The sequence below is a fragment of the Leuciscus leuciscus genome (genome assembly GCF_965113295.1).
Source record: "Leuciscus leuciscus genome assembly, chromosome: 13".
NCBI lineage: Eukaryota > Metazoa > Chordata > Actinopteri > Cypriniformes > Leuciscidae > Leuciscus > Leuciscus leuciscus.
In genome coordinates, this window is record NC_138737.1 from 4,932,797 (window position 1) to 4,954,959 (window position 22,163).

A 22,163-nucleotide genomic window follows, 5' to 3' on the forward strand; every position below is an offset into this window, starting at 1 on the left:
CTTACTGCTGTAGAGATCTACATCAGAGGGCAGTAGCTGTGTGTCATATTACACAAATATTTCTTATATTAAGATCATAATGATTACTTGCATGGATTACTAGAGAATATGTTAATTACAAATAGTGTGTGTGTGTGTGTGTGTGTATATGTATGTGTGTGTATGTATATATATATATATATATATATATATATATATATATATATATATATATGTATATATATAAAAAATTTTTTTATTATTATTTATCACAATATTCTAGGAGAATGCCAAGATGTCAGTCTGTGAACTAAAGCTTAGCAAAAAGTGGTTATACAGTTTTTTTTAAAATCCTGCAGAAATACAGAAAAATTCTTGAGTATTATTAGTGTCCACATATTTCAGTTACAACAAGCCCAAACCTGTGTACAAAACAATCATTGCAAAATGGCAGCAGCTGCATTTGTATGAAACAAGAGTGTGAGTCCTCGATACCCGGATGACATAATTAAATAATTGTTCACAAAATATTGATTTGAGTTTCAATATTTTATTAGCTCACCAAACACAGAACTTCCAAAAGCGGCGACTTCAGTGACAGTTACACGGATGAGCCTGTGTTATCTGTTTTTTACGGGTTGTTTATTGGTGAATAACATACCACTGGATGGCGCAATTGACCAATCAGTATCAAGAATGCAGGCTCCCTTCCCCCAGTCTTATAATACACAGATTGAGGGAAACGCAACACGTTTTCATGCATGTTCTTAAAAATATCATATTTCAGTTAAGCCCCTCAATATCTTAATATTGATGCTGATATGAGTATGAAGATGGGATTACTGTGATACTGTTATCTGTAAGACAAAGATGGAAAGAAACAGAACAAGTGTTCGTGTCTGTTCTTTAAAATATCACTGTTCCACTTTTCAGGGGGAAAATTACATTTGGCAGCGCAATTAGTCTTCCCCCTAAAAAGGGGAACATAGATAAAAATGTATTAAATGCTGACCAGATGGCCCCTATCTTCACACACATCTTCAACAGATCACAGGAGCTATGCAAAGTCCCTGCTTCAAATCATCAATCCTGCTCCACCATCATCCCCATCCCAGAGAAACCCAAAATCACAGGACTGAATGACAACAGACATGTTGCTTTAACATCTGTGGTCATGAAGTCATTTGAAAGACCTGAAGGACATCACTGAACCCTTGCTGGACCCCCTGCAGATTACTTAATGGGCAAACAGGTCTGTGGATGATGCAGTCAACATGGGACTGCACTAAACCTTGACAGATCTGGGATCTATGTGAGGAAAATATTCACGTCCAACACCTGTACAATCCGCACTGGTGCTCTCCCCACTGCATGCTCTTCTCCCTCTACACCAATTACTGCCCTGCAAAAGACCCCTCTTTCAAGCTCCTGAAGTTTGCAGATGACACTACACTCATTGTCCTTATCCAGGACGGTCACGAGTCTGCCTAAAGACATAAGGTTAAAGAGCTGGCTGCCTTGTGCAGTCACAACAACCTGGAGCAGAACACACTCAAAACAGTGGAGATGATTGTGGGATTTAGGAGAGAGTCAATAAGGTTCCTGGGCACTACCGTCTCTCAGGACCTGAAATGGGACACTCACATAGGCTCCATTGTGAAAAAGGTTCAACCTGCCACATGAAGCTACTTCTGCAGTTCTACTCTGCAGTCATTTTTAGTCACTTATTTTACGTTTATTATCTGCCTTGTCACTGTCATTCTGCACTGGAAGCGTCTGTCATCAAGACAAATTCCTTGTATGTATAAGCATACTTGGCAATAAATCTCATTCTGATTCTGATTCTAGATTTTTTTCTATTGCGGGTCCCACTCTGGTTACACTAATCACATGCTATAAATAGTCCTTAAAGTTCACTTCAAAATGAAAATTCTGTCATCATATACTCACCCTCAAGTTGTTTCAAACCTGTATTAATTTCTTTCTTCTGCTGAACACAAAGGAAGATATTTTGAAGAATGTTAACTGGACCCATTGACTTCCATAGTAGGAAAAAAATACTATGGAAGTCAATGGGTCCAGATGTTTTTAAAGCATTTTATACATGTTTCCATTGTCGGATTAATTCTGCTTTCCGAACAGTCATGTCCATAAAAGTGTTTTTTCCTCCGAAATGCGAAAACGAAAATTTGAATAAAATGGATATTTTTTGTTCTGTGGAGAGCCAACCCTTCTCCATTCGGTGGATATTGTTGCTTCTGTTTTGTGCACTGTAATTCACAAATGTCTTCAAAGTATGTTGTCTCCCAAAAACTTGAGTCTTTTTTGTCATGTTCGTAATGCATGTGTATTTACCATATAAACCATGATGGTTCAATATATTGGTAATGAATACATTCCATGAGAATTTATATTACATTTTTTTACTAAAACCATTCAAAATGACAAAAAAATTAAAATTGCTATGGTAAATTATCTAACTGGCCAAATTCCTGTTGCCACCCAAATGTGCAGTAAATTGTATTAAATTCAACTGAGTGCAGTTTTTTATATATATATTTTATTATCTATTATTTGATATCCTACAGGTACGGAATCCTCTTCCGTATACAGGCAATATGTGGAGCACAGGCTACCTTCATAAAGACTTCGGAAAGTTCATACATATTAAAATAGCGATTAGGTGTTTGTTTTTTTTGACAGAACTTGTGTGCTAAATGTGATACACAGACGTGTCACACTGTCTAAAAATGTGCAGCTGTAAGTTTGTGGTTGTGTGTTCAGAGCTGATGGTTCAGAGCTGCATGTCCAGAAAGCCACAAAGAACAAACATGCAAGTTTAAACTGTAAAGAGCTATATACATATTGAGCCTACATATTTAAATTATAAGGTCTATTTTGAATGTAATAATAATACTGCCTTATTTGGCCTGATCTTACAATTAGCCTGCTTTTACAAACCCAGCAGCAATGTTTAAAAAGTAGAAAGTTAATGTTTGTCTTGAGAGGCATTTCTGCTTTGCCACATCAACTCTACAATATTTTGTTTTTAAGACAAAACATCACTTTATCAGACTCAGTCACTGTCACACATGTGTCTCAGAAAGCTGTAGATCTCTAATCTATGACAGCATGACCTGCTTTATATACTTGTATTGGTCCTTTGGTCAGCTTTCAGTAAGTAAAGCACATTTCAGGACAGGAGTCAGTAGAATTGTTCTGTTTTTGTACAGTTCATCCTTGCAGGTGCATTGTCTAATAATAATGACAACCTTAAACTATTTAATCTATACACTTTTCTGTAAGTTTTCAGTCAATATCATTTTATATATTCAGTCAATATATTATTTTTTAGAATTTAAATATCTGTTAGTCAGATATTTTTTGCTATGTTTTTGTAAAGTGCAATTTACCATTTTGCACTAGTGTTCTATTTTAAAAAATAGTGTAAGGACAGGAGTCAATATAATTCTTGCTCTGTTTTGTACAGATTGGTCTGATGCATGTCACCCAGATTTCCATAAAATGACAGATGAATAAAGTAATGACTTTAATCTATACACCTTTCTGTCAGTATTCATATAATATTCCAAAATATGTTAAAATACAAGGATAGCAGTCAATCTAATTTTTGTCCTTTTTCGGTTATCTCTAGCTTAAGTTACAAGTGCTCTTCTGTAGCTTCCGTATCATCATCATTCATGTTCATCAAAGACTTTGTTATTTCTTTATTAGATTTTTATTAGATCCTTCAGCATTAGGATCTGTCATAATTCCCCCCTTGTCTTGTGTGGACTTTTGTCATTTCCTGTCCTGTGCCATGTTTTGTAGTCCTTTGTAGTTTTTCTTGTTTATTAGTCTTCCCAGGTGGTTCTGTTTAACCACTCCCCCTTGTTATCTTGTTTAGCTTGTTTGCCTGTGTATTTATGCCCTGTGTCTAGTTCAGTCTTTGTGAATTCTTGATGTTGTATGTTCCCTAGTCCTGTTCCCTAGTCCTGTTCCCTAGTCCTGTTCCCTAGTCCTGTTCCCTAGTCCTGTTCCCTAGTCCTGTTCCCTAGTCCTGTTCCCTAGTCCTGTTCCCTAGTCCTGTTCCCTAGTCCTGTTCCCTAGTCCTAGTCTGATTTTGTTAAGTTTTGAGTTTATTTAATAAAGTGTGTTGCATGTGGAACCTGCTTCCTCATATGTTTCAACCGCATCGTTACAGAAGAACCCCTTGGTCCGACTACGCCAAGGGACTCACTCACTCGAGGACCACATCCAAGACTTTTTGATCATTGCAAACATCATTGACCTCCCTGACTTTGCTTTGATGGTTGTTGTTTTTTTCTACGGACTCAACAACCAGGTACAATCCAAACTCATCCGTGATGGTCTTCAAGGGTCACTGAGTGAGTTCCTGGATTATGCCCTTCGGGTAAGCGGCTCAACTTTTACTGTGGGTTTGGTGGACGAGGAGTCCCGCAACCCCACAGTACCCGCCAAGTCTGAGTCTCTTCACTTCATGCCTGCCAAGTCTGAGCTTCTTCACGTCAGACCTGCCGAGCCTGAGCTTCTTCTCGTCAGGCCTACCCAGCCAGGGACTCTTCACGTGATGCCTGCTCAGTCAGAGACTGTTCACGCCTGTGTCTTCGGACAAAATGGCTGCCGCGCCAGAGTCAGCTCTGGAAAATGCAGCACTGATGTTAGTGGCCACAGCTATTTTGTGTGTGTGGGCAACATACACATCAGCTACAACTCGTGAGCCCTCGGTCGAGTTGGCCGCCGCCACGCCAGAGTCTCGTTCCAAGATGGCCACCGCCACGCCAGAGTCTTGTCCCAAGATGGCCACCGCCACGCCTGAACCTCAGCACCTCAGCAGAGATGGCCGCCGCCACGCCTGAACCCGAGCCCTCAGCAGAGATGGCCGCTGCCACGCCTGAACCTCAGCACCTCAGCAGAGATGGCCGCCGCCACGCCTGAACCCGAGCCCTCAGCAGAGATGGCCGCCGCCACGCCTGAACCTCAGCACCTCAGCAGAGATGGCCGCCGCCACGCCTGAACCCGAGCCCTCAGCAGAGATGGCCGCTGCCACGCCTGAACCTCAGCACCTCAGCAGAGATGGCCACTGCCACGCCTGAACCTCAGCACCTCAGCAGAGATGGCCGCCGCCACGCCTGAACCCGAGCCCTCAGCAGAGATGGCCGCTGCCACGCCTGAACCTCAGCACCTCAGCAGAGATGGCCGCCGCCACGCCTGAACCCGAGCCCTCAGCAGAGATGGCCGCTGCCACGCCTGAACCTCAGCACCTCAGCAGAGATGGCCGCCGCCACGCCTGAACCCGAGCCCTCAGCAGAGATGGCCGCCGCCACGCCTGAACCTCAGCACCTCAGCAGAGATGGCCGCCGCCACGCCTGAACCCGAGCCCTCAGCAGAGATGGCCGCTGCCACGCCTGAACCTCAGCACCTCAGCAGAGATGGCCACTGCCACGCCTGAACCTCAGCACCTCAGCAGAGATGGCCGCCGCCACGCCTGAACCCGAGCCCTCAGCAGAGATGGCCGCTGCCACGCCTGAACCTCAGCACCTCAGCAGAGATGGCCACTGCCACGCCTGAACCCGAGCCCTCAGCAGAGATGGCCGCTGCCACGCCTGAACCTCAGCACCTCAGTAGAGATGGTCGCCGCCACGCCTGAACCTGAGCCCTCAGCAGATATGGCCGCCGCTATGCCTGAGCCCTCAGTGACTACAACACTGGCCATTATGGCCACAGCCATGTGGTGTGTGTGGGCTGCGCACACATCGGTGCCAGTGTCTGTTCCTGAGACGGTGTCTGTTCCAGCCCATAACCCCATAGCTGCCCCCAAGAATTTTTTTTGGGGGGGGGGGGGGCAGTGGGTCCCTTGATAGGGCCATGGAGGTCGCGCTTCAATGGCCCCCTGAACTGTCTGATCCGCCATGGCCACTTGAACTGTCAGGTCCAGCCCTGGTCTCCTGTCAGGTCCGCCATGGCCACTTGAACGGTCAGGTCCGCCCTGGTCGCCTGCACAGCCTGCTCCGCCCATGCTCCTCAGCCCAGGCCCGCCATTGCCAGGTCCTGTTCCATTCCCCTGCACGGGCCTGGCACTCCATCCCTCCCCCGGACCGCCTCTGCTCCACCACCCTCCTGGACTGTTTCCTGAGGAGCGTCTGGAATCCGCTCCTTAAGTGGGGAGCTCTGTTATAATTCCTGTCTTGTGTTCCCCTTGTCTTGTGTGGACTTTTTTCATTTCCTTTCCTGTGCCATGTTTTGTAGTCCTTTGCAGTTTTTCTTGTTTATAAGTCTTCCCAGGTGTTTCTGTTTAACCATGCCCCCTTGTTATCTTGTTTAGCTTGTGTCTAGTTCAGTCTTTGTGAGTTCTTGATGTGTTATGTTGGTTGTCCTGTTCCCTATTCTGAGTCTAATTTTGTCAAGTTTTGAGTTTATTTAATAAAGTCTGTTGCACGTGGATCCTGCTTCCTCCTATTTTTCAACTGCATCATTACAGGATCACTTCATTCATGCATGTGACAGATAGCAGTCAATATAATTTTGCTGTGTATTTGTACAGATTCTCCTGATGCTACAGCTGTTGCCAAATGTTTGGGACGAGACATAAATTGTGCTTCACAAAGTTTTCTGCTTCAGTTTTTCTGGTGTCGATTTACATTGTTTCTAGATTATTGTGCAGAGTGATCAGATGCATTTAAAATAACTGCAAAAAGCAAAATAGCCCTGTACACGCAGTGAGGCCTAGATTGTGGACAGAAGGTCTGGGCTGTGTTTCCCAAAAAGCACTGTAAGCCCAAATTGATTGTAGAGAAGGGCAGCAAAGAAGCCACTTCTCTCCAAGAAAAACAACAAGGGCTGACTAAAATTCTGCAGAAGACTGGTGCAAAGTTATTTTCTCTGAGGAAGCCCCTTTCAGACTGTTTGAGACATCTGGAAAAATTAATTGTCCAGAGAAGAAAAGGGTGATACAAAGCTGATGATCAATTTGGAAATACAACAGAAATGTTAATGTTATAAAAAGCTTGTCATAAAAGAGCTACTTACACTTTTCAGATCTACTGCATTTAACTTTTTTTTTTTTTTTTCACAGAGGAAACCTGTTAAGTGTTAAGATGCATTTACTGGTATGCATGTGTCTCAGAAAGCTGTAGCTCTCTAATCTATGACAGAATGATGAACCTGCTTTATATCCTTTTATTGGTCCTTTGGTCAGTTTTCAGTAAGTGGATCACAAATGTATTGCCTTTTAATGATAAGTGCATAATCTAGTGACTTTAATCTTAAATCTATTTATTTTAATTGCTTTTTTTTTATCGCCAATGTGTGTATAGCTTGTAACGTACTTAAAAAAAACTTAAACGAGACTTTCCCAGACTTCCTAGGTTGTCTATGAAAGCCTGTAAACTGATTATTATTTAAAGGACTCAGGATGTTTTTACTGGGAAAATCAAATAGATGTGTGACGTTATTGCATTCTCCCGAGAGCCTCTCTTCCATTCTATGACACATGAAATTAATGCTTATACAATGTTCAGGATAATGCAGAAAGAGCTATTCTGTACTGTAATGTCAATGTGTCATGCAAAGAAAAGGGATTAATTTAAACTATTGTCTCACATTGCTAGATCTATGGTCTATAGTCTCACATTTATAATCAAACTATCATAACAGTGTAATTTTAATGACCTCGTCTGTCGACATGATGCCGGTGAACTGCAGAGCTTTTGCAAACACATCCACATAGCTACGATCAAATGCTTTCTTAACTGCTGTTTTCTCACCGCTGTCATTTTTGTTGCGTTTATTTTGTTATTGAGAGGAAAGCATGCAACACACACATACAGTATTTACATATTCATCTAAATGTCACTCTCAGCAGCGTGGATGGCGTTGAGATGTTCTTTAACAATATACCGCTGCAAAGTTATTTGCAACTTCTTTTTACTTCTATGCAAAGAAGTCACATTCAGTCTTTTGTACATAACGAATGCACGAGTCGAGTGTGAGAACGAGCAATATGTTGCAGCTGCAGTTCACTTAACGGCCACTGGTATAAATAATAACAAAGGTTTCTGAATTCTACATATAGCCCCTTTAAAACTGGGACAAACCTTGAAATATAACTTTCTCTATAAGTTTTTTTTTAATTTAACTAAAGCTGAAATAAAATTAAAAATAAGCTGCATACATACATTTACATTTATGCATTTGGCAGACGCTTTTATCTGTTGTGGGAAAAATTAATCTTTTCTTTGTTTTTATTTTCAATGATTTAACAAATGAATGCCATACATTCATTTGTCTGTATTTTGAGTTTATTTTATGATGTTAATACAGCTGCAGGGTGTGTGTGTGTGACTCAGAGGTGAGAAGATTAGGGGGTAAGGGGAGCCACAGGGGTTCCTCTGTGTCTTTTGTTTAGTGGGGGCTGTAAGAGATAGCTTTTGAAAGAGATAACACTATAAAAATGCGGGCCCATCTCTGCTCTGGGTCTCACTCTGTCTGCAGCTGGTCTGTGGGCAGACTGGGAACATTTCTTGCAAGAAATAAATATCTTTTAAGAACAATTTGATCCTGATGTCTCTTATGCCTGATGCTGTTTTGTTAGTTACTTGTTTTTGCCTCAACAAGTTGGTGTCAGAAACGTGGGATCCATGAGGTTTCTTCTGGCCCTGAGAAAGCGGATTGACGGACTGATCACCCTAAAGCACAAAAGGCTTTAGTCTTACCTCGCCGAATTGAGAGAGAAGAGCCAAAACTGCTATCAGGGCCAGGAGGAACCCACTGGATTCAGAAAGAACTCGGAGGCAGTAAAAGCATCTCGGGTAAGAGACAGTTAAATTATTAAATTCTTTGTTGGGTGTAAATTGATATAACTGTGAATGAACCATGTTGGCTGGAACTATCTCTTTGGTACGGGCAGAGAAGGTTTTCGAGGGAGAGATTGTAACAAGCAGGGCTCTACAGTGAGAGTATTTCACTCGCATTTACGTTTCATTTAGGAGTACATGTACTCCTTGGAAAAAAGTTAGCGTAGGGCCCTGTCAAGTCAATTTTATGCCGAAAACTAGCTCGTAGGTGGACGGAAGAGCCACAGCTGATTAAGTAGGTGGACGGAAGAGCCACAGCTGATTAAGTAAGTGGACGGAAGAACCACACCTGATTAATTAGGTTTACTCAAAATCTCTGTAACCTGAGAAAGTCTCGTAAAAGTGGACGGAAGAGCCACACCAGATTAATTAGGTGAACCAGAATTAATCGAGCGCTAGAAAGTGCTCACGGAAAGATTTTGAGTAAACCTACTAATTACTGGAAGCATATTTGCTAAACCTTGCCGATTTGAGGTGACAAAATCGGATCTGTCAGAGACGTCTCACAGATTATTAGACGCGCGTCGAAGGAAAATCCAGGAGAGATAGAAATCAGCCAATATGGGGTCATCTCAAAGCAAGCTTGAACAAAATTTTATAGGCTACACCAGGTTTTCTGTAAAATGGAAAAATTACAGCCAGAAATGCATGCATGAAGTAGGGAAAAGAGAATGTTTTTCCTGATGGAAAATACAAACAGTGAATTGTTGGATTGAACAGATACAGAGGAAACTGGCATGTAGGGGAAGATAAAATTCATATTTATGAACGCCTGATTAAGTCAAATTAAGTTGAAATGATATGAAAAGTGAGTTTTAGATAAAAATAAGGCATTGAGTATGATTAACAGGGATTAACATGATATAAAGATAAGGAATGTTTCATTAAGCAGAACGGGAAAAATTCTATATTTTAGAGATAAAATAATTATTGAAATGATGTTTATTTTGACAACCATTGTCTTTTGAACCTAAAGGGTCCAGCTATGCTGGGAGTATAGCAACAGCGCTTGCTTGTTCAACCCAGCTTCTGGATGTTAATATGTACGTGATTTGTAATCAGTGTTGTTGATGATAACACAATTAGATAGATGTAAAGACAACTATGTCCGAAGATTTGGGAAATCAATAATGTACAAAGTCAGATATTTTGTTGAAATTAAGTCATTGAAAGACAAGGACATTGTCTGTTTTATAAAGGAAATTATGGGTTGGAGATAATTTCCCTAGACACGTATGACTAAAAGTTAATCAGAAACTTTGTGAAACCCGCTTAGAATATTTAGATTTTCCACGTCGCTTATGAAAATTAATGTTCTGCCAATAATAATGATGTGGATGTGCTTTATTGTATTAATGTTATGAAAACAAGGCTATTTAAGAGTAGATTGCCATATTTTTATAACAAGAGTTGAAGGTGCAAACGGCTAGGATAGCTGTCTGTGTAATTTAGAGACTGAGAACAAGATTTGAGGAATCTTGTGATTTCTGTGAAACAGTAGAGATAAGTGGGACTGAATAATGATAATATTAAGTTGAATCTGCATACTAACCATTTGAATAAGCTATCAAACCAGTGTTAATGAAATTAATGACATGCTAAATTTCTTTATACTGTATGAAGAGTAACTGAATAGTCCTGATACAAAAGAGAGCAAATGCTGTAAGCAGCTCTGCTCTGAAGCTCTCAGTTTAAAGAGATTTGCAGATTATGTTTTTGTAAAAGTTTGATTCTGATTGGAAAGATCAACTTTGACTGGCTCCAAACAAAGAAAGTGCCAAACTAACACAAATTTAAAGAAAAGTCTGTGTTAATATGGGTTAGAAAGTAGATCAGTGTTAATATGATGAAGATTGTGATTCGGCTATTGTAATTGAATTTGCAGCTGGGACAGTGGGGGAAAATGCAGAGAACTTATCAGGGGCTCTGTTTGCATTTCCTGAATAAGAACACTCTGCTTCAGGGGTGTAAAGTAGGGTGGAGATGTTAGAAAGACCACAGGGATAAGACTGTAGGTAGAATAACAAAGAGTGTTTTATTGCGGTCAGCGAAGGTCATTCGGTGACTGTAAAATGCCCACTGTATGACTGTAAAAGTAAATGAGGGAGAAAAGAAATTTGATAGATAAACTTTTGAAAGTTGTCAAGAAGATTGAAAGATACTAAGTGTAAGGAATTCCTTTTGAAAGGAAAAGAACTATAAAAAGTACCGGTTGACGTAAAATTACAGATGAGCTAAATGAGTTGCAAAATATTTTAAAAGTACCGGTCACTAAAAGGATGATTGTGTTTTGAATGAAACGCTTTGATAAGGTTTTAGATGATATAGAGAGACAAATCTAACGAATGATTTATAGTGATAATCATAAAATGTATGACAAGCAGAGAGAGCAGTCTAAAAAGATAGTATGAACCATAGAAGCAGATTGATCAACTCCTAGAGAAAACATTGAAGTCGGGTATTAAATTATGGTAATTGAAAATCTGACAACTAAAATTGAAATGAAATTTGAAACGTTATTAAGAACTAGAATAATTATTATTTCTTTAAGAAAAAATAAGCAGAAGCAGTGTTACAGGATTAACAGTTGCAAAATGTAAAATGTATAAAAAAGGCATTTGATTAAACAAAAGCTTGTTGTTGACTATGAAAAGAGCCAACAGCCGATGTTTTGGGTTCAAAAGATAAGATTGTGAATTGGCCAAAACAGGTTTGCTTATCTGGATTTGGTATGTGCTGTGACTGAAACTGCCACAGTTTCAGTGCAACAGAGACTCATTCTGAGTGGAAATTTGTAATGTCTAAATTACAATACATGTAATTTATGGAAAAGATGCCTTAAGATGGTAGATAAAGTCTGAAGTTAAAAGTTTATGAGAATGCAGTGTATCAGTCCTGAATGCCTCAAGAGTCTCTCTCTCATTCAGTGTCAGCTGAAAGCTGTTGTCTGAGCCTGTGTAAAGCACAGTGTTTCAGTTGAAAATCATAGACACAGAGATGTTAAAGGAAATCATTGCCATTCAAAAGGGCAATTTGTACTTAAAACGTTTTAAAAGTAAAACTGAAAGACTTTAAAGACGTCTTTAAAATAATACTGTTTTGAACTTGTTTATTTTAGGACCAGTGACTGTCTCATTTTAGCCTCCACCATAAAACAGGGCTGATGGCTCCGGCTACAGAAGTAACAGTACACTGAATGTACGATTGTGATCTAAATTCACTGAGTATAATAATGAATTTAAGTGATTAAATACTGCTGTTATTAATCCGTCTCCCTATGTTTAACACTAGTAGGCAGTCCGAATGGCTCTGATGACTCTTGAATGCGCCTTTTCCTAAGCTCCAGAAAACAACAGATTATGTTGCACAGATTCTGTAATGGGGAAAAGCGGTTACCAGTGTGTACGAGTGATTACTTCAAAGACGGGTAAGATCTTAAGGCCAAAAGGACAACCTAAGACAGAAGGATCACGCAAAAACACTGGGCATTTCCTGATGGAGGTGTTTTTTTATGTGAGATGGATATGAGAGTGGCGCTGATTGACTGAGTGGCGGTCAGCTTCAGCAGATCATTGAGAGGCGAGATGAGCTGTAAGAAGTTCAGTCTGCCCCAGAAAATGTGAGCCCCTATACCACTCACAAGAAACCGCGTTGATTGTATGGCTTGTCCTCCATTGTGACGTGTCTGCATCTATGCCAGGGAGACAACACCCTGAAGAAAAGAAAATTATTGCTTAAGAGCTAATGGAAATAGGCTTTCAAGAGCCAACTGAGACCGTGAGGTGATTGTCATTATTTGTTGTGGAGACCGTAACAAGTCGTATTAATTTATATAAGGAACATGATGTTGGTTGCCTCATGGGCAAGGAAAAAACGTTTGATATTGAACTAGTTTTAACTTCTGAAGGTCGTTAGACATGGTGGTGGCTAAAGATGAGAACAGCTTGTGATGAGTCAAGAGAAATTTCTGAAAAAAACGAAGGTTAGGTGAATTGAGTATTTAAACTAAAGATAACCTTAGAAAAGATCATAGCATAATGTATTTTAGATTATTGTAATGGTTCTAATTTGAGTCAAATATTTGTATTTTGACATTTGTGAACTATTAAGGATTGACTATGACTATGATTATTTTAGTTACAGTCCTAGGAGGCTGTTGAAAAGATGATTTGCTTATAGTGAGAGAGAAAGAGACTGTTTGAGTGGACTGCTGAGAGACTGCTTGATACTCTGTCTGTCTTTCTGTTATCAGTCAGATAATGAACCAAAAACAATCCAGCTGACTTTTCTAAAATCAAATGAATAATGAACAGACATGCCTTGAAACTGGTAAAGAGGCCATAAATAAAAACATTAGATAAAAGATACAGGAAAATGTAAGGTTAAACTGTCATTTAAAATTTAAATATTTTTAGAGAAAATATATAAATAAGAAATATGAGCGGTTCATAGTCAGGGATGAGTGTGAGTGTTAATTCATGTTTTGAACAGTATGCGTTAGTTAAGGACAACGTTTGGGTTAGCAAACTTTATCCAAAACAAATGTTACCAAATAAATATTAACAAATATTGCAGTTTTTCCTGTAGCTCAAACATTAGAGTGTGACACCTGTAACGCCAAGGTCATGGGTTCAATTTCCGAGGGAAAGCAAGAACTGATAAGAATGTAAATGTGTACCTTGAAATGGAAGTCACTATGGACGTCTGATAAAAGTAAGAGAATTTTATTACGTTAAATTTATGCACGAGATGAGTGTCGTGCATAAAGAGGAGGATGAATATGCTCGTGGCGGGAACAAGAGAACGCACAGTAAAACAAGTGATCAGATGAGTCTTTGAACTTTTTAGTATGGATAATTTGTATTCAGGCCACAAACAAAGACATTTCGGCCTCACAGGGGGGGCTAAACCCACTGTCTTCACAGCAGGCTGAGAGGTTATCTAGCTTTGACCTCATCGGTATGTAAGGACAGTAAAAGTCCAGGGGGAACCCACTGGTGGTCAGATAAGAGCCTTTCAACTCTTCAGGGGATCAGAAGGACCATTTGCATTCAGGAAAGTCCAGGAGAGGTTAGAAGAACTTTATTTGTCTTAACCAGCCAGATCTGGTTTACTAAGGGGTTCACATTTGCTGAAAGCCATCGCACAGGTGGGAAGATAAATGTTGGGAGGACATTGGGTTTAATTGTGTGCATTGTTTGTATTTTAAGTGTGCTAATAACAAGAATTGTTTCGACAGGAAACGCCGGAGCAGATGTGGCAGCACAGCAGCAAAAAAAAAAAAAAAAACTATGTGACAATAACCTCAACATTTGTTTTTCTTTACAGAAGATGCAGACTTTGCGCATGGCATGAGCAAAGTGGCAGAAAGGTGCCATACCTTGCGCAGCGCATAACTTAACATTTTTTCATTTTGCAGGATGTCAGAACGGATTGAACCAAACAGAACTGATTCTGTATTGTTTTGTTAACATGAGCAACATGGGTTGAATGTTTTTTTAGGGGAACAAGGACCCTGAGTGCTATTCAATGAGCAAGAAATTATCTGGTGATATGTTTCAGGTTGAAAATTTCACAGGTCACACCAAAGGGACGACAAGACAAGCGGTCACTAACAAAATCACTTAAGGTCTCCATTTAGCAGGTGACAGCAGACAGTAAATGACTCATTCCAGTGGGGGTGCGATCGTGATCTAAGGGAAAATCTTGTAAGGATTTGAAAATGATTGAAGAGTGTTAGACCTGGGTCGAAGCATCTGACCTTAACCACACCAACCAACGTCAGCAACCCAAAACACCAACGCAAAGAATAAAGTGGGGGATCAATGATATGTGCTAGAAACTATCTACCCCGCCAACGTTGGAAAAATCCTCTCTACGGCATGCAAAGTGTCATATTGGTGAAGATGGAACGTCCATGAGGCAACGAGATGATCAACATATCTGGAGAAAATGTTGACCAATTAATGGTTGAAGAAAAGTTTTGTGATTTTTATTTGATTGAATCAAATTAGGGCTTAGTATTGATATAAATCTAATCATTTGACTTGTGCAAAGAAAAAATGTGTTTTCAGGTAGAAGATTTATTAATTAATGTGAAGTATGGTGATAAGAAAAAAAAAACGGTATGTAATGGAAAAGTCGGGTTAGATTTTATTAAATAGATTTTAATTAAATACAGCTTTAGAAGTAAAACCATTTCCTGACAAAATATTGTGATTAATTGAAAAAGCTACATATACAAATACATAGTGTTATGATTGTATGTGTTATTCTGATAATTTTGTTATTAATGGGTACAGTCTATCCTAGGGATGAACAAAATATGCAGATGGTACGAGTGACGGAAGTTGCAATTATAATCATTTACGTTTTTCTTACTATATGCTTTGAGCTATGTCTGGGATGACTGAGGGTCTGGTTCTCAACCAGGAAAATGCGATAACAATGTTTGTTCATTTTTAGCCCGGTTTCAGACAAAATGCTCATTTATTTGATACAAGCTTTTTACTTTTTCAAAGTTCAAGTAGAGTGATCAGGTATACGAGAATAAGACATGAAGGGCATAACTGTGATGTAAAAAACTTGAATTAATTCTTAGTTATGTAAAGACTTGAATTAATTCTATTCTGAAGATTTAATAGCGTAATGGGTTTAATTAAAATTAGAAAACAAGGCTGAATTTTTATATATAGTTTATCAGAGAATGATAAAGAGGAGGAATTGTTGTGGGAAAAATTAATCTTTTCTTTGTTTTTATTTTCAATGATTTAACAAATGAATGCCATACATTCATTTGTCTGTATTTTGAGTTTATTTTATGATGTTAATACAGCTGCAGGGTGTGTGTGTGTGACTCAGAGGTGAGAAGATTAGGGGGTAAGGGGAGCCACAGGGGTTCCTCTGTGTCTTTTGTTTAGTGGGGGCTGTAAGAGATAGCTTTTGAAAGAGATAACACTATAAAAATGCGGGCCCATCTCTGCTCTGGGTCTCACTCCGTCTGCAGCTGGTCTGCGGGTGGACTGGGAACGTTTCTTGCAAGAAATAAATATCTTTTAAGAACAATTTGATCCTGATGTCTCTTATGCCTGATGCTGTTTTGTTAGTTACTTGTTTTTGCCTCAACATATCCAAAGCAACTTACGTTGCATTTCAAGGTACACATTTACATTTTTATCAGTTCTTGCTTTCCCTGGGAATTGAACCCATGATCTTGGCGTTGCAAGTGCCAACGTTCTACTGTTTGAGCTACAGGAAAGTGCCTAAACAGTGTCTAATAATGATGTCTGGACCGAGACATTTAGCTACAGTTGATGAGCACATATACTGAGCACATATACACCGGATGAATGCACAGGTTTTTTTTCTTCTTACTATACAATCAACAAATATGCAAAAGTCATGAAGTAATTTAATGCACAAATAAATGCTGAGCCAGTTATATTGAGATGTCTGTCTTAAGTCTCATAAAAAAGAAAATCACAAGAGGTTTAGGAAAGTTTTTTGCACCACAGACATGTTCCGATGGATTTCATTATGAAGCAGCGTCTACACAGTAAACTATGACATTTTTCTTGATTTGAACCCTTGAGTGCTGCCTTTTACTGTGTCTGATTGTGACTGTGTCATTTTTCATATATTCAGATAGTACCAGCTCCTTCCTTATCTACAACGAGGCCCACAACAAATGTGTTTATGCCGCGAGTGCTACTGTAGTGCTGACTGAAGCATGCAATGCATCTTTCACAGCTCAGCATTTCCAATGGATTTCCTCTTCACAAATCATCAGCCTCGCTTTTAGTCTCTGCTTGGGGGCCGAGAAGATCGAAGACAGGTCCAAAGTTATCCTTCTGCCCTGCAATGAATCTAACCCCAGACAAACCTGGGAATGTAAAGATGAGACCTTGTTTGGATTGAAGGGATATCCACTGCACTTGAACTATAGAAATGATGAGCAAACTGTGGTGCTGTTTACTGGAACAGGTGTTTGGAGTCGCTGGCGGATTTTTGGGACCGACGGAAATTTGTGTTCTCATGGATATCAAGGTATGACCAAAACAACCATTTATAATGGCTGCTAAAAAAAATTATTAATATCCAATATGCCTGTTATGAATTGACCTTTATAATGTTGTTAGCATTTGTTTAACTAGGTGAAATACTTCTGCTTAGGGTCAGTTTTGGTACGGTTCCGTATGTGCTTGTATTGTAATACAGGCAATTGAGATTTTTAAAGATCATACTCACCCCCTTCATTCTACTTCTGAATTGCTTCCATCTGGGCATAGACTCAAAATTCCTTTGGCCAGAAGAAACGTGTATAAAAAAATAATTTGACCCAATGACAGTGATTATCTTAAACAATTTTCTAAAGTGATACAATAGAATGGCTGGCATTATAGCATGTGTGGTTTTTTTTGGAATGATGGAAACAGTGTTTAATTGTATAATTTTGTTAATTCTGTGTTTGTGTTGTTAATGTGTGATGTGTTTTTAAGCATTGATGTGAATGTATCTATGTCACCAGTGTCCAGTGTTGTAGTCGAGTCACCAACTGTCGAGTCCGAGTCGAGTCTGGAGTCCCCAGTGTTCGAGTCCGAGTCAAGTCATCAAGGTTGAGTCTGTGTTATATTTCAAGACTGCCTACATTTCTCCACTCTGGCATCTTTAAAGAGCTGATATAATTGTTAAAGAGGGTCTACATTAAACAAAAATGACATCACTGTGTTAACAAATAAAACTTTTGATTTCAATAATGTAGGCTATTAGTAGCCTAAATGTTGAAATAAATTTTAACAATGCTGTAGAAGTGCAGTTTATAAATAGTAAATGTGAACTAATGTAGTTCACTAGTTTAATAAATGGAACATTATTGTAAAGTGTTACAGATTTGTTATACACCGATTCAGACGTCTCGTGAATTCATTGTTGGACAGATGTTGTTTTAACCATTCCATTAAAGTGAGTCGGTTCAAATGAGTCATTAGTTCGCGAATCGGACGTGTCATTAATGGACGTGTAGTACTCCATCACTGCCAGTGTCAAAGACAAATTTCCGCTCTGTGACAAACAGAATGGACAATAAAGTTAAAGTTAAACTCAAACTAAACTAATAAATAGCATTATGACACCAAAAAAATACATATTCCAGTTGATACCACATCTATAACTACTAGCCTAACGAATATAAATTTCAAACATTATTAAAGGCAAACAGTTATAAAAGAACAAATAATCAAACTACAAATATAGATGAATCCTTATTAAAGTTACAAAAGTTATTCAGACAAGGGCAGTGAATGATTTTTTTAAATTTTTTTTACTTTTTCTTTTGTTTGTTTTCTTTTGTGCGTTTTCATGATAATCGAATGTAAAGAGTTTTATTTATAAAAACAGATTAGCTCATAACACTAGTATATGGGGCAGAGAGTAAGTAAAAACACATGGAAAACAGTCTCGACTAATCGAGTCACGAACGCCGTGCTACGTTAGATTTCACTATGCGTAATTCCTATCGACCAGCTCACTTAGCGCGGCGTTCGTTGCTCGATTAGTCGAGACTGTTTTCCAAGATGGATCCTGCATGTAAACGCGTAATGTACTGTCTTTATAAAGTATCTTCTTATTAAACTGTCTGTACACTTACAAAGTTCTCAATGCTTCGGTTTGCATGTATGGACCCTCATTATGATACCGTGTTAGTGTGAGGCTATTTTGAGCCTTGTTAGTGGTATTAATTTGCAATGTGTTTTTACTTACTCTGTGCCCCATATACTAGTGTTATGAGCTAATCTGTTTTTATAAATAAAACTCTTTACATTCGATTATCATGAAAACGCACCCCAGGGAACGATCGACTCGGTAACCATGTGTTAATTACCCCTAGGTTCATTTTTCACTGGATTTGTCCTTTAAGAAACACAGACAGCAGCAGGAACATTAGGCTGCTGTCGCTTTCAGAATCAGAATGAGCTTTATTCGCCAAGTGTGCGCAAACACACAAGGAATTTGTTGTGGTTTTTCAGGAGCTCTAGGTACATACATACATACATACATACAGTATACATACATACATAGGAAGAACATTTAAACAAGACAGAGAAAGAAAGAAAATAATAATAATAATAAATATAGCTGACAGCAGCAATTATCAGGGCCAAGCACAAAGAACATAAGTCATGCTAACATCATGGCTGGGAGCATCAGACCAACTGCAACAACAAGCAATTAAAGACATTTTAAGATGATTATAGGCAAAATGACTGAAAAATCATAAATACAGTGACTGGTAATTTGACTTAATGGTTTATCACGTTTGACCATTAGGTGGCGCTGTGATCAATTGATGTGCTGTAATCAGAGTGAGGTGTGTTACCATAGATATCATATAATAAAGGCTAGATGTCTCGTCCGCGCTGCTGGCCAGTGGAGGTCGACGTCCGCACGTGGTGGCCATCTTGCCACAGGGAGCTCGCTCACTCGTAACATTGTGTTTTAATGGTGCATGTACTTTTAAATAACCATAACTTTCTCAATTTTCTACCGATTTTCAAACGGTTTGGTTTGTTATAAACGTCAGAGATGTAGTTATGACACTGCATACATATGAATAATTAAGAAAATCTGCAATTTCAACATGTTCCAGCATTCAAAATTATAGCCACGTTAATAACGTTTGTAAGAAACCAAACCGTTTGTAAATCCGTCAAGATTTCAGCGAGATAAGAGGATTTGTGTTCGTGCTGATCACTCACCTTACTTCAGATACCACAGAGCTCGCAAGGAAGCTTTCCTGTGACAAGATGGCCGCCGGTGATGCCGTTCGAGACTCCGCCTTAAGACATCTAGCCTTATATGGATACATATGTGTGTTACGACCGCTAGGGGTCGGCCATAACAGGAAAAGGAATGAGTCTCACTACCAGAGAGATACCAACAATAAATATGTTTATTTCCAAAAGGGCTTAGCGTCAGGGGCAGACAAGGCCAAAATAACAAACAAAAACAATATTTTGTTTAACCTCTACAATTCCTAAAACAAAAGAAAACAAAATACAATTTATACTTACCTACCTCCCTAAACCAAAAACAATGTGAAAAGAGATACAAAATAAAATGGCGTCAAACCCCCTACCGCCCTTAATTTGGCAAAAATATATACAAAAATATTTACAGGAGATAAATGTAAAAGTCCGTAGCAAACAATGCAAAACAGAATCCAAAATCATAGTCAAACAGGCGTGGGTCAGTTAACAAGGATAAACAGAGGTTCAGAGGCGAAAGCAGGGCTCAGGCAGCTCTTTCATCGACAGTTTAAAAGAAGGCATCATGCCAAATTTCATAACTTTTCCGCAAGCGGTTCCCGCAAGCCATAGACTTCGAGAGCGGAATAATTACAATAGATGTCTACGCACCTTCTGTGCTTGGCCCCTAATAATACTAAACTGGTATATATCTGGAACAGAAGACTTGTGTACAGATTTGTGCATTAGGTACTGTATATAGTATATATATATATATATAGTATATACAGTGGCATAATAGTACAGGCTCATTTTTTAATGTCAGATTTGCTGTTAATAATTTTGGTTATTAAAGTAAGAGCTGAGTTTTTCTTCTGAACATACATGTTGCCTGTGTTTACTCATATTTTGCTACAGATCATCGTGAGGAAGGAGTATCTTTATTCTACATCTGCTATTCCTCCTGCATTGCTATTGGTCTCGTCATCATGACTGTGGCAGTGATCGTGACCACCATCAGGAGCAAAAAAGGTGTGCGTTTACCAGTTACTCACAGTCAGATCCAAATAAAAATATTGAAAATGCATACACAAAGTGCTGAGAGCATATCTAAATGCTTTATTATGCATTCAATTAATTTCATTATATCCTTACAAGAAGCTCAAAGAAATGCAGCCATTGCTTTTCTGAGCTGAAGATGCAAGTCAATGAACAGAGTTTCTCTTCTGATGACTATAATGGGCCTAAAGTCAGAGAGCTGTGTTCCCTGCATACGTTTCTATATTAAAATCTCACACCAGTTGTTTGTGTGAGGTGCATTTTGACATGCAATGCTATTGAAGACAAATCTGGCATTAAATTATATGAGGTTTGTTTTGGGGTGTTGTCACTGTGTTTCTGATGAGTTTGTGTTCAGGATTAGATTTGATTAGTCTTCAGCTTTAGTAGTTTTCCAGCACACACAGACTAACCCAGTGAACTCTTTCTACACGTTTGTTAACACAGACTCCATCATCAACCCCACCACAACTGTTACAGACAACGACTACATGGATGCATAAAAAATCTGAAGACTTTCTGAAGAGAGAACAAGACCTGAAGAGGAGAAACAAACTTCTACTGTAAAAATATAAATGAAAATTTTATGAATTTAAGTAACCTTTTGTATTTTTATTTTATTTCATATCTATATATCTATATATATATATCTATCTATATATATATATATATATATATATATATATATATATATATATATATATATATGCATTTATAATATATTATATACATTTTTTAAATACAATTTTAGAAAAAAAAATATTTGTTGAGATTTTCTTTTATATTTTACATGATACAATTTTAGAACTGTGTATTCCAGCAATTTATTTTCTCATTAGGTTGAATTGCTTATGCTGTAAAATTCCTTATTTATATGTTTAGATAAAAATGTCTGCTAAATGAATAAATATAAAAATAAACTCTACATTTACTGCTGTAGCTTTAATTTCCATCTACATCAGAGGGCAGCAGCTGTATGTTATATTACACATGATATTATTACATTAAGATCATCACAATTACTTAAATGTGAATTGTAGATGTTAATTACAATTAATCATACATGCACTAATACAAACATACAAAAAAACAAGGTGGCAATGTTTTTAGGAAATGGGAAATTGATATGCAAATAGTCTATAATATATAGTCTGGTGAAAAAGAAAGTGCACATTCTTTGAATTCTATGGCTTTACGTATGAAGACATAATAAAAATCATCTGATCTTTAGCAGGTCTTAAAATTAGGTAAATACAGCCTCAGATGAACAACAACGCATGACATGCTACATAGTGTCATCATTATTTATTTAAAAAAATAAAGCCAAAATGGAGAAGCCATGTTTGACAAACTAGTACACCCTTACCTTACTGCTTCCATAGGAATTATGAGAGTAAGTAGCATTCAGGGGCTGCTAATCAAATCCCCTTCATTAATTGATCATCAGCAAGTGTGAACACCTCTATAAAAGCAGAAGATTTGGCAGTTTGCCGGTCTGGAGCATTCA

The 22,163-nt window shown here is 38.6% G+C and overlaps 1 protein-coding gene and 2 long non-coding RNA genes across 4 annotated transcripts in view; 2 read left to right on the forward strand and 1 right to left on the reverse strand.

Annotated features, from left to right (window-relative positions):
* The window catches only part of LOC309513444, a 193,243-nt gene that overhangs the window by 33,002 nt on the left and 138,078 nt on the right, over window positions 1-22,163 (reverse strand). The window lies entirely within an intron of this gene.
* On the forward strand, window positions 7,076-21,165 carry LOC309513440 (macrophage mannose receptor 1-like). Of its 2 annotated transcripts, XM_082189259.1 has the most exons (5): window positions 7,076-7,204; window positions 16,500-16,901; window positions 17,383-17,469; window positions 20,516-20,629; window positions 21,104-21,165. In XM_082189259.1, exons 1-5 carry the CDS (start codon window positions 7,156-7,158, stop codon window positions 21,157-21,159), a joined length of 708 nt encoding a protein of 235 aa, XP_082045385.1. In that variant the 5' UTR covers window positions 7,076-7,155; the 3' UTR covers window positions 21,160-21,165. The 2 variants fall into 2 exon arrangements, with proteins under 2 accessions (XP_082045385.1, XP_082045386.1); XM_082189260.1 differs by lacking the exon at window positions 17,383-17,469.
* LOC309512131 lies at window positions 8,224-11,687 on the forward strand. Its single transcript, XR_014210910.1, has 2 exons — window positions 8,224-9,063; window positions 9,095-11,687. It is a non-coding gene; the product is annotated as an uncharacterized lncRNA (long non-coding RNA).

Coding starts and splice junctions, on each gene's coding strand:
- LOC309513440 (XM_082189259.1), top strand. CDS start 7,156: ATGATGAACCTGCTTTATATCCTTTTATTGGTCCTTTGGTCAGTTTTC. Junction 16,902..17,382: donor GTGTTCTCATGGATATCAAG/GTATGACCAAAA, acceptor CTATGTCACCAG/TGTCCAGTGTTGTAGTCGAG. Junction 20,630..21,103: donor CACCATCAGGAGCAAAAAAG/GTGTGCGTTTAC, acceptor TTGTTAACACAG/ACTCCATCATCAACCCCACC.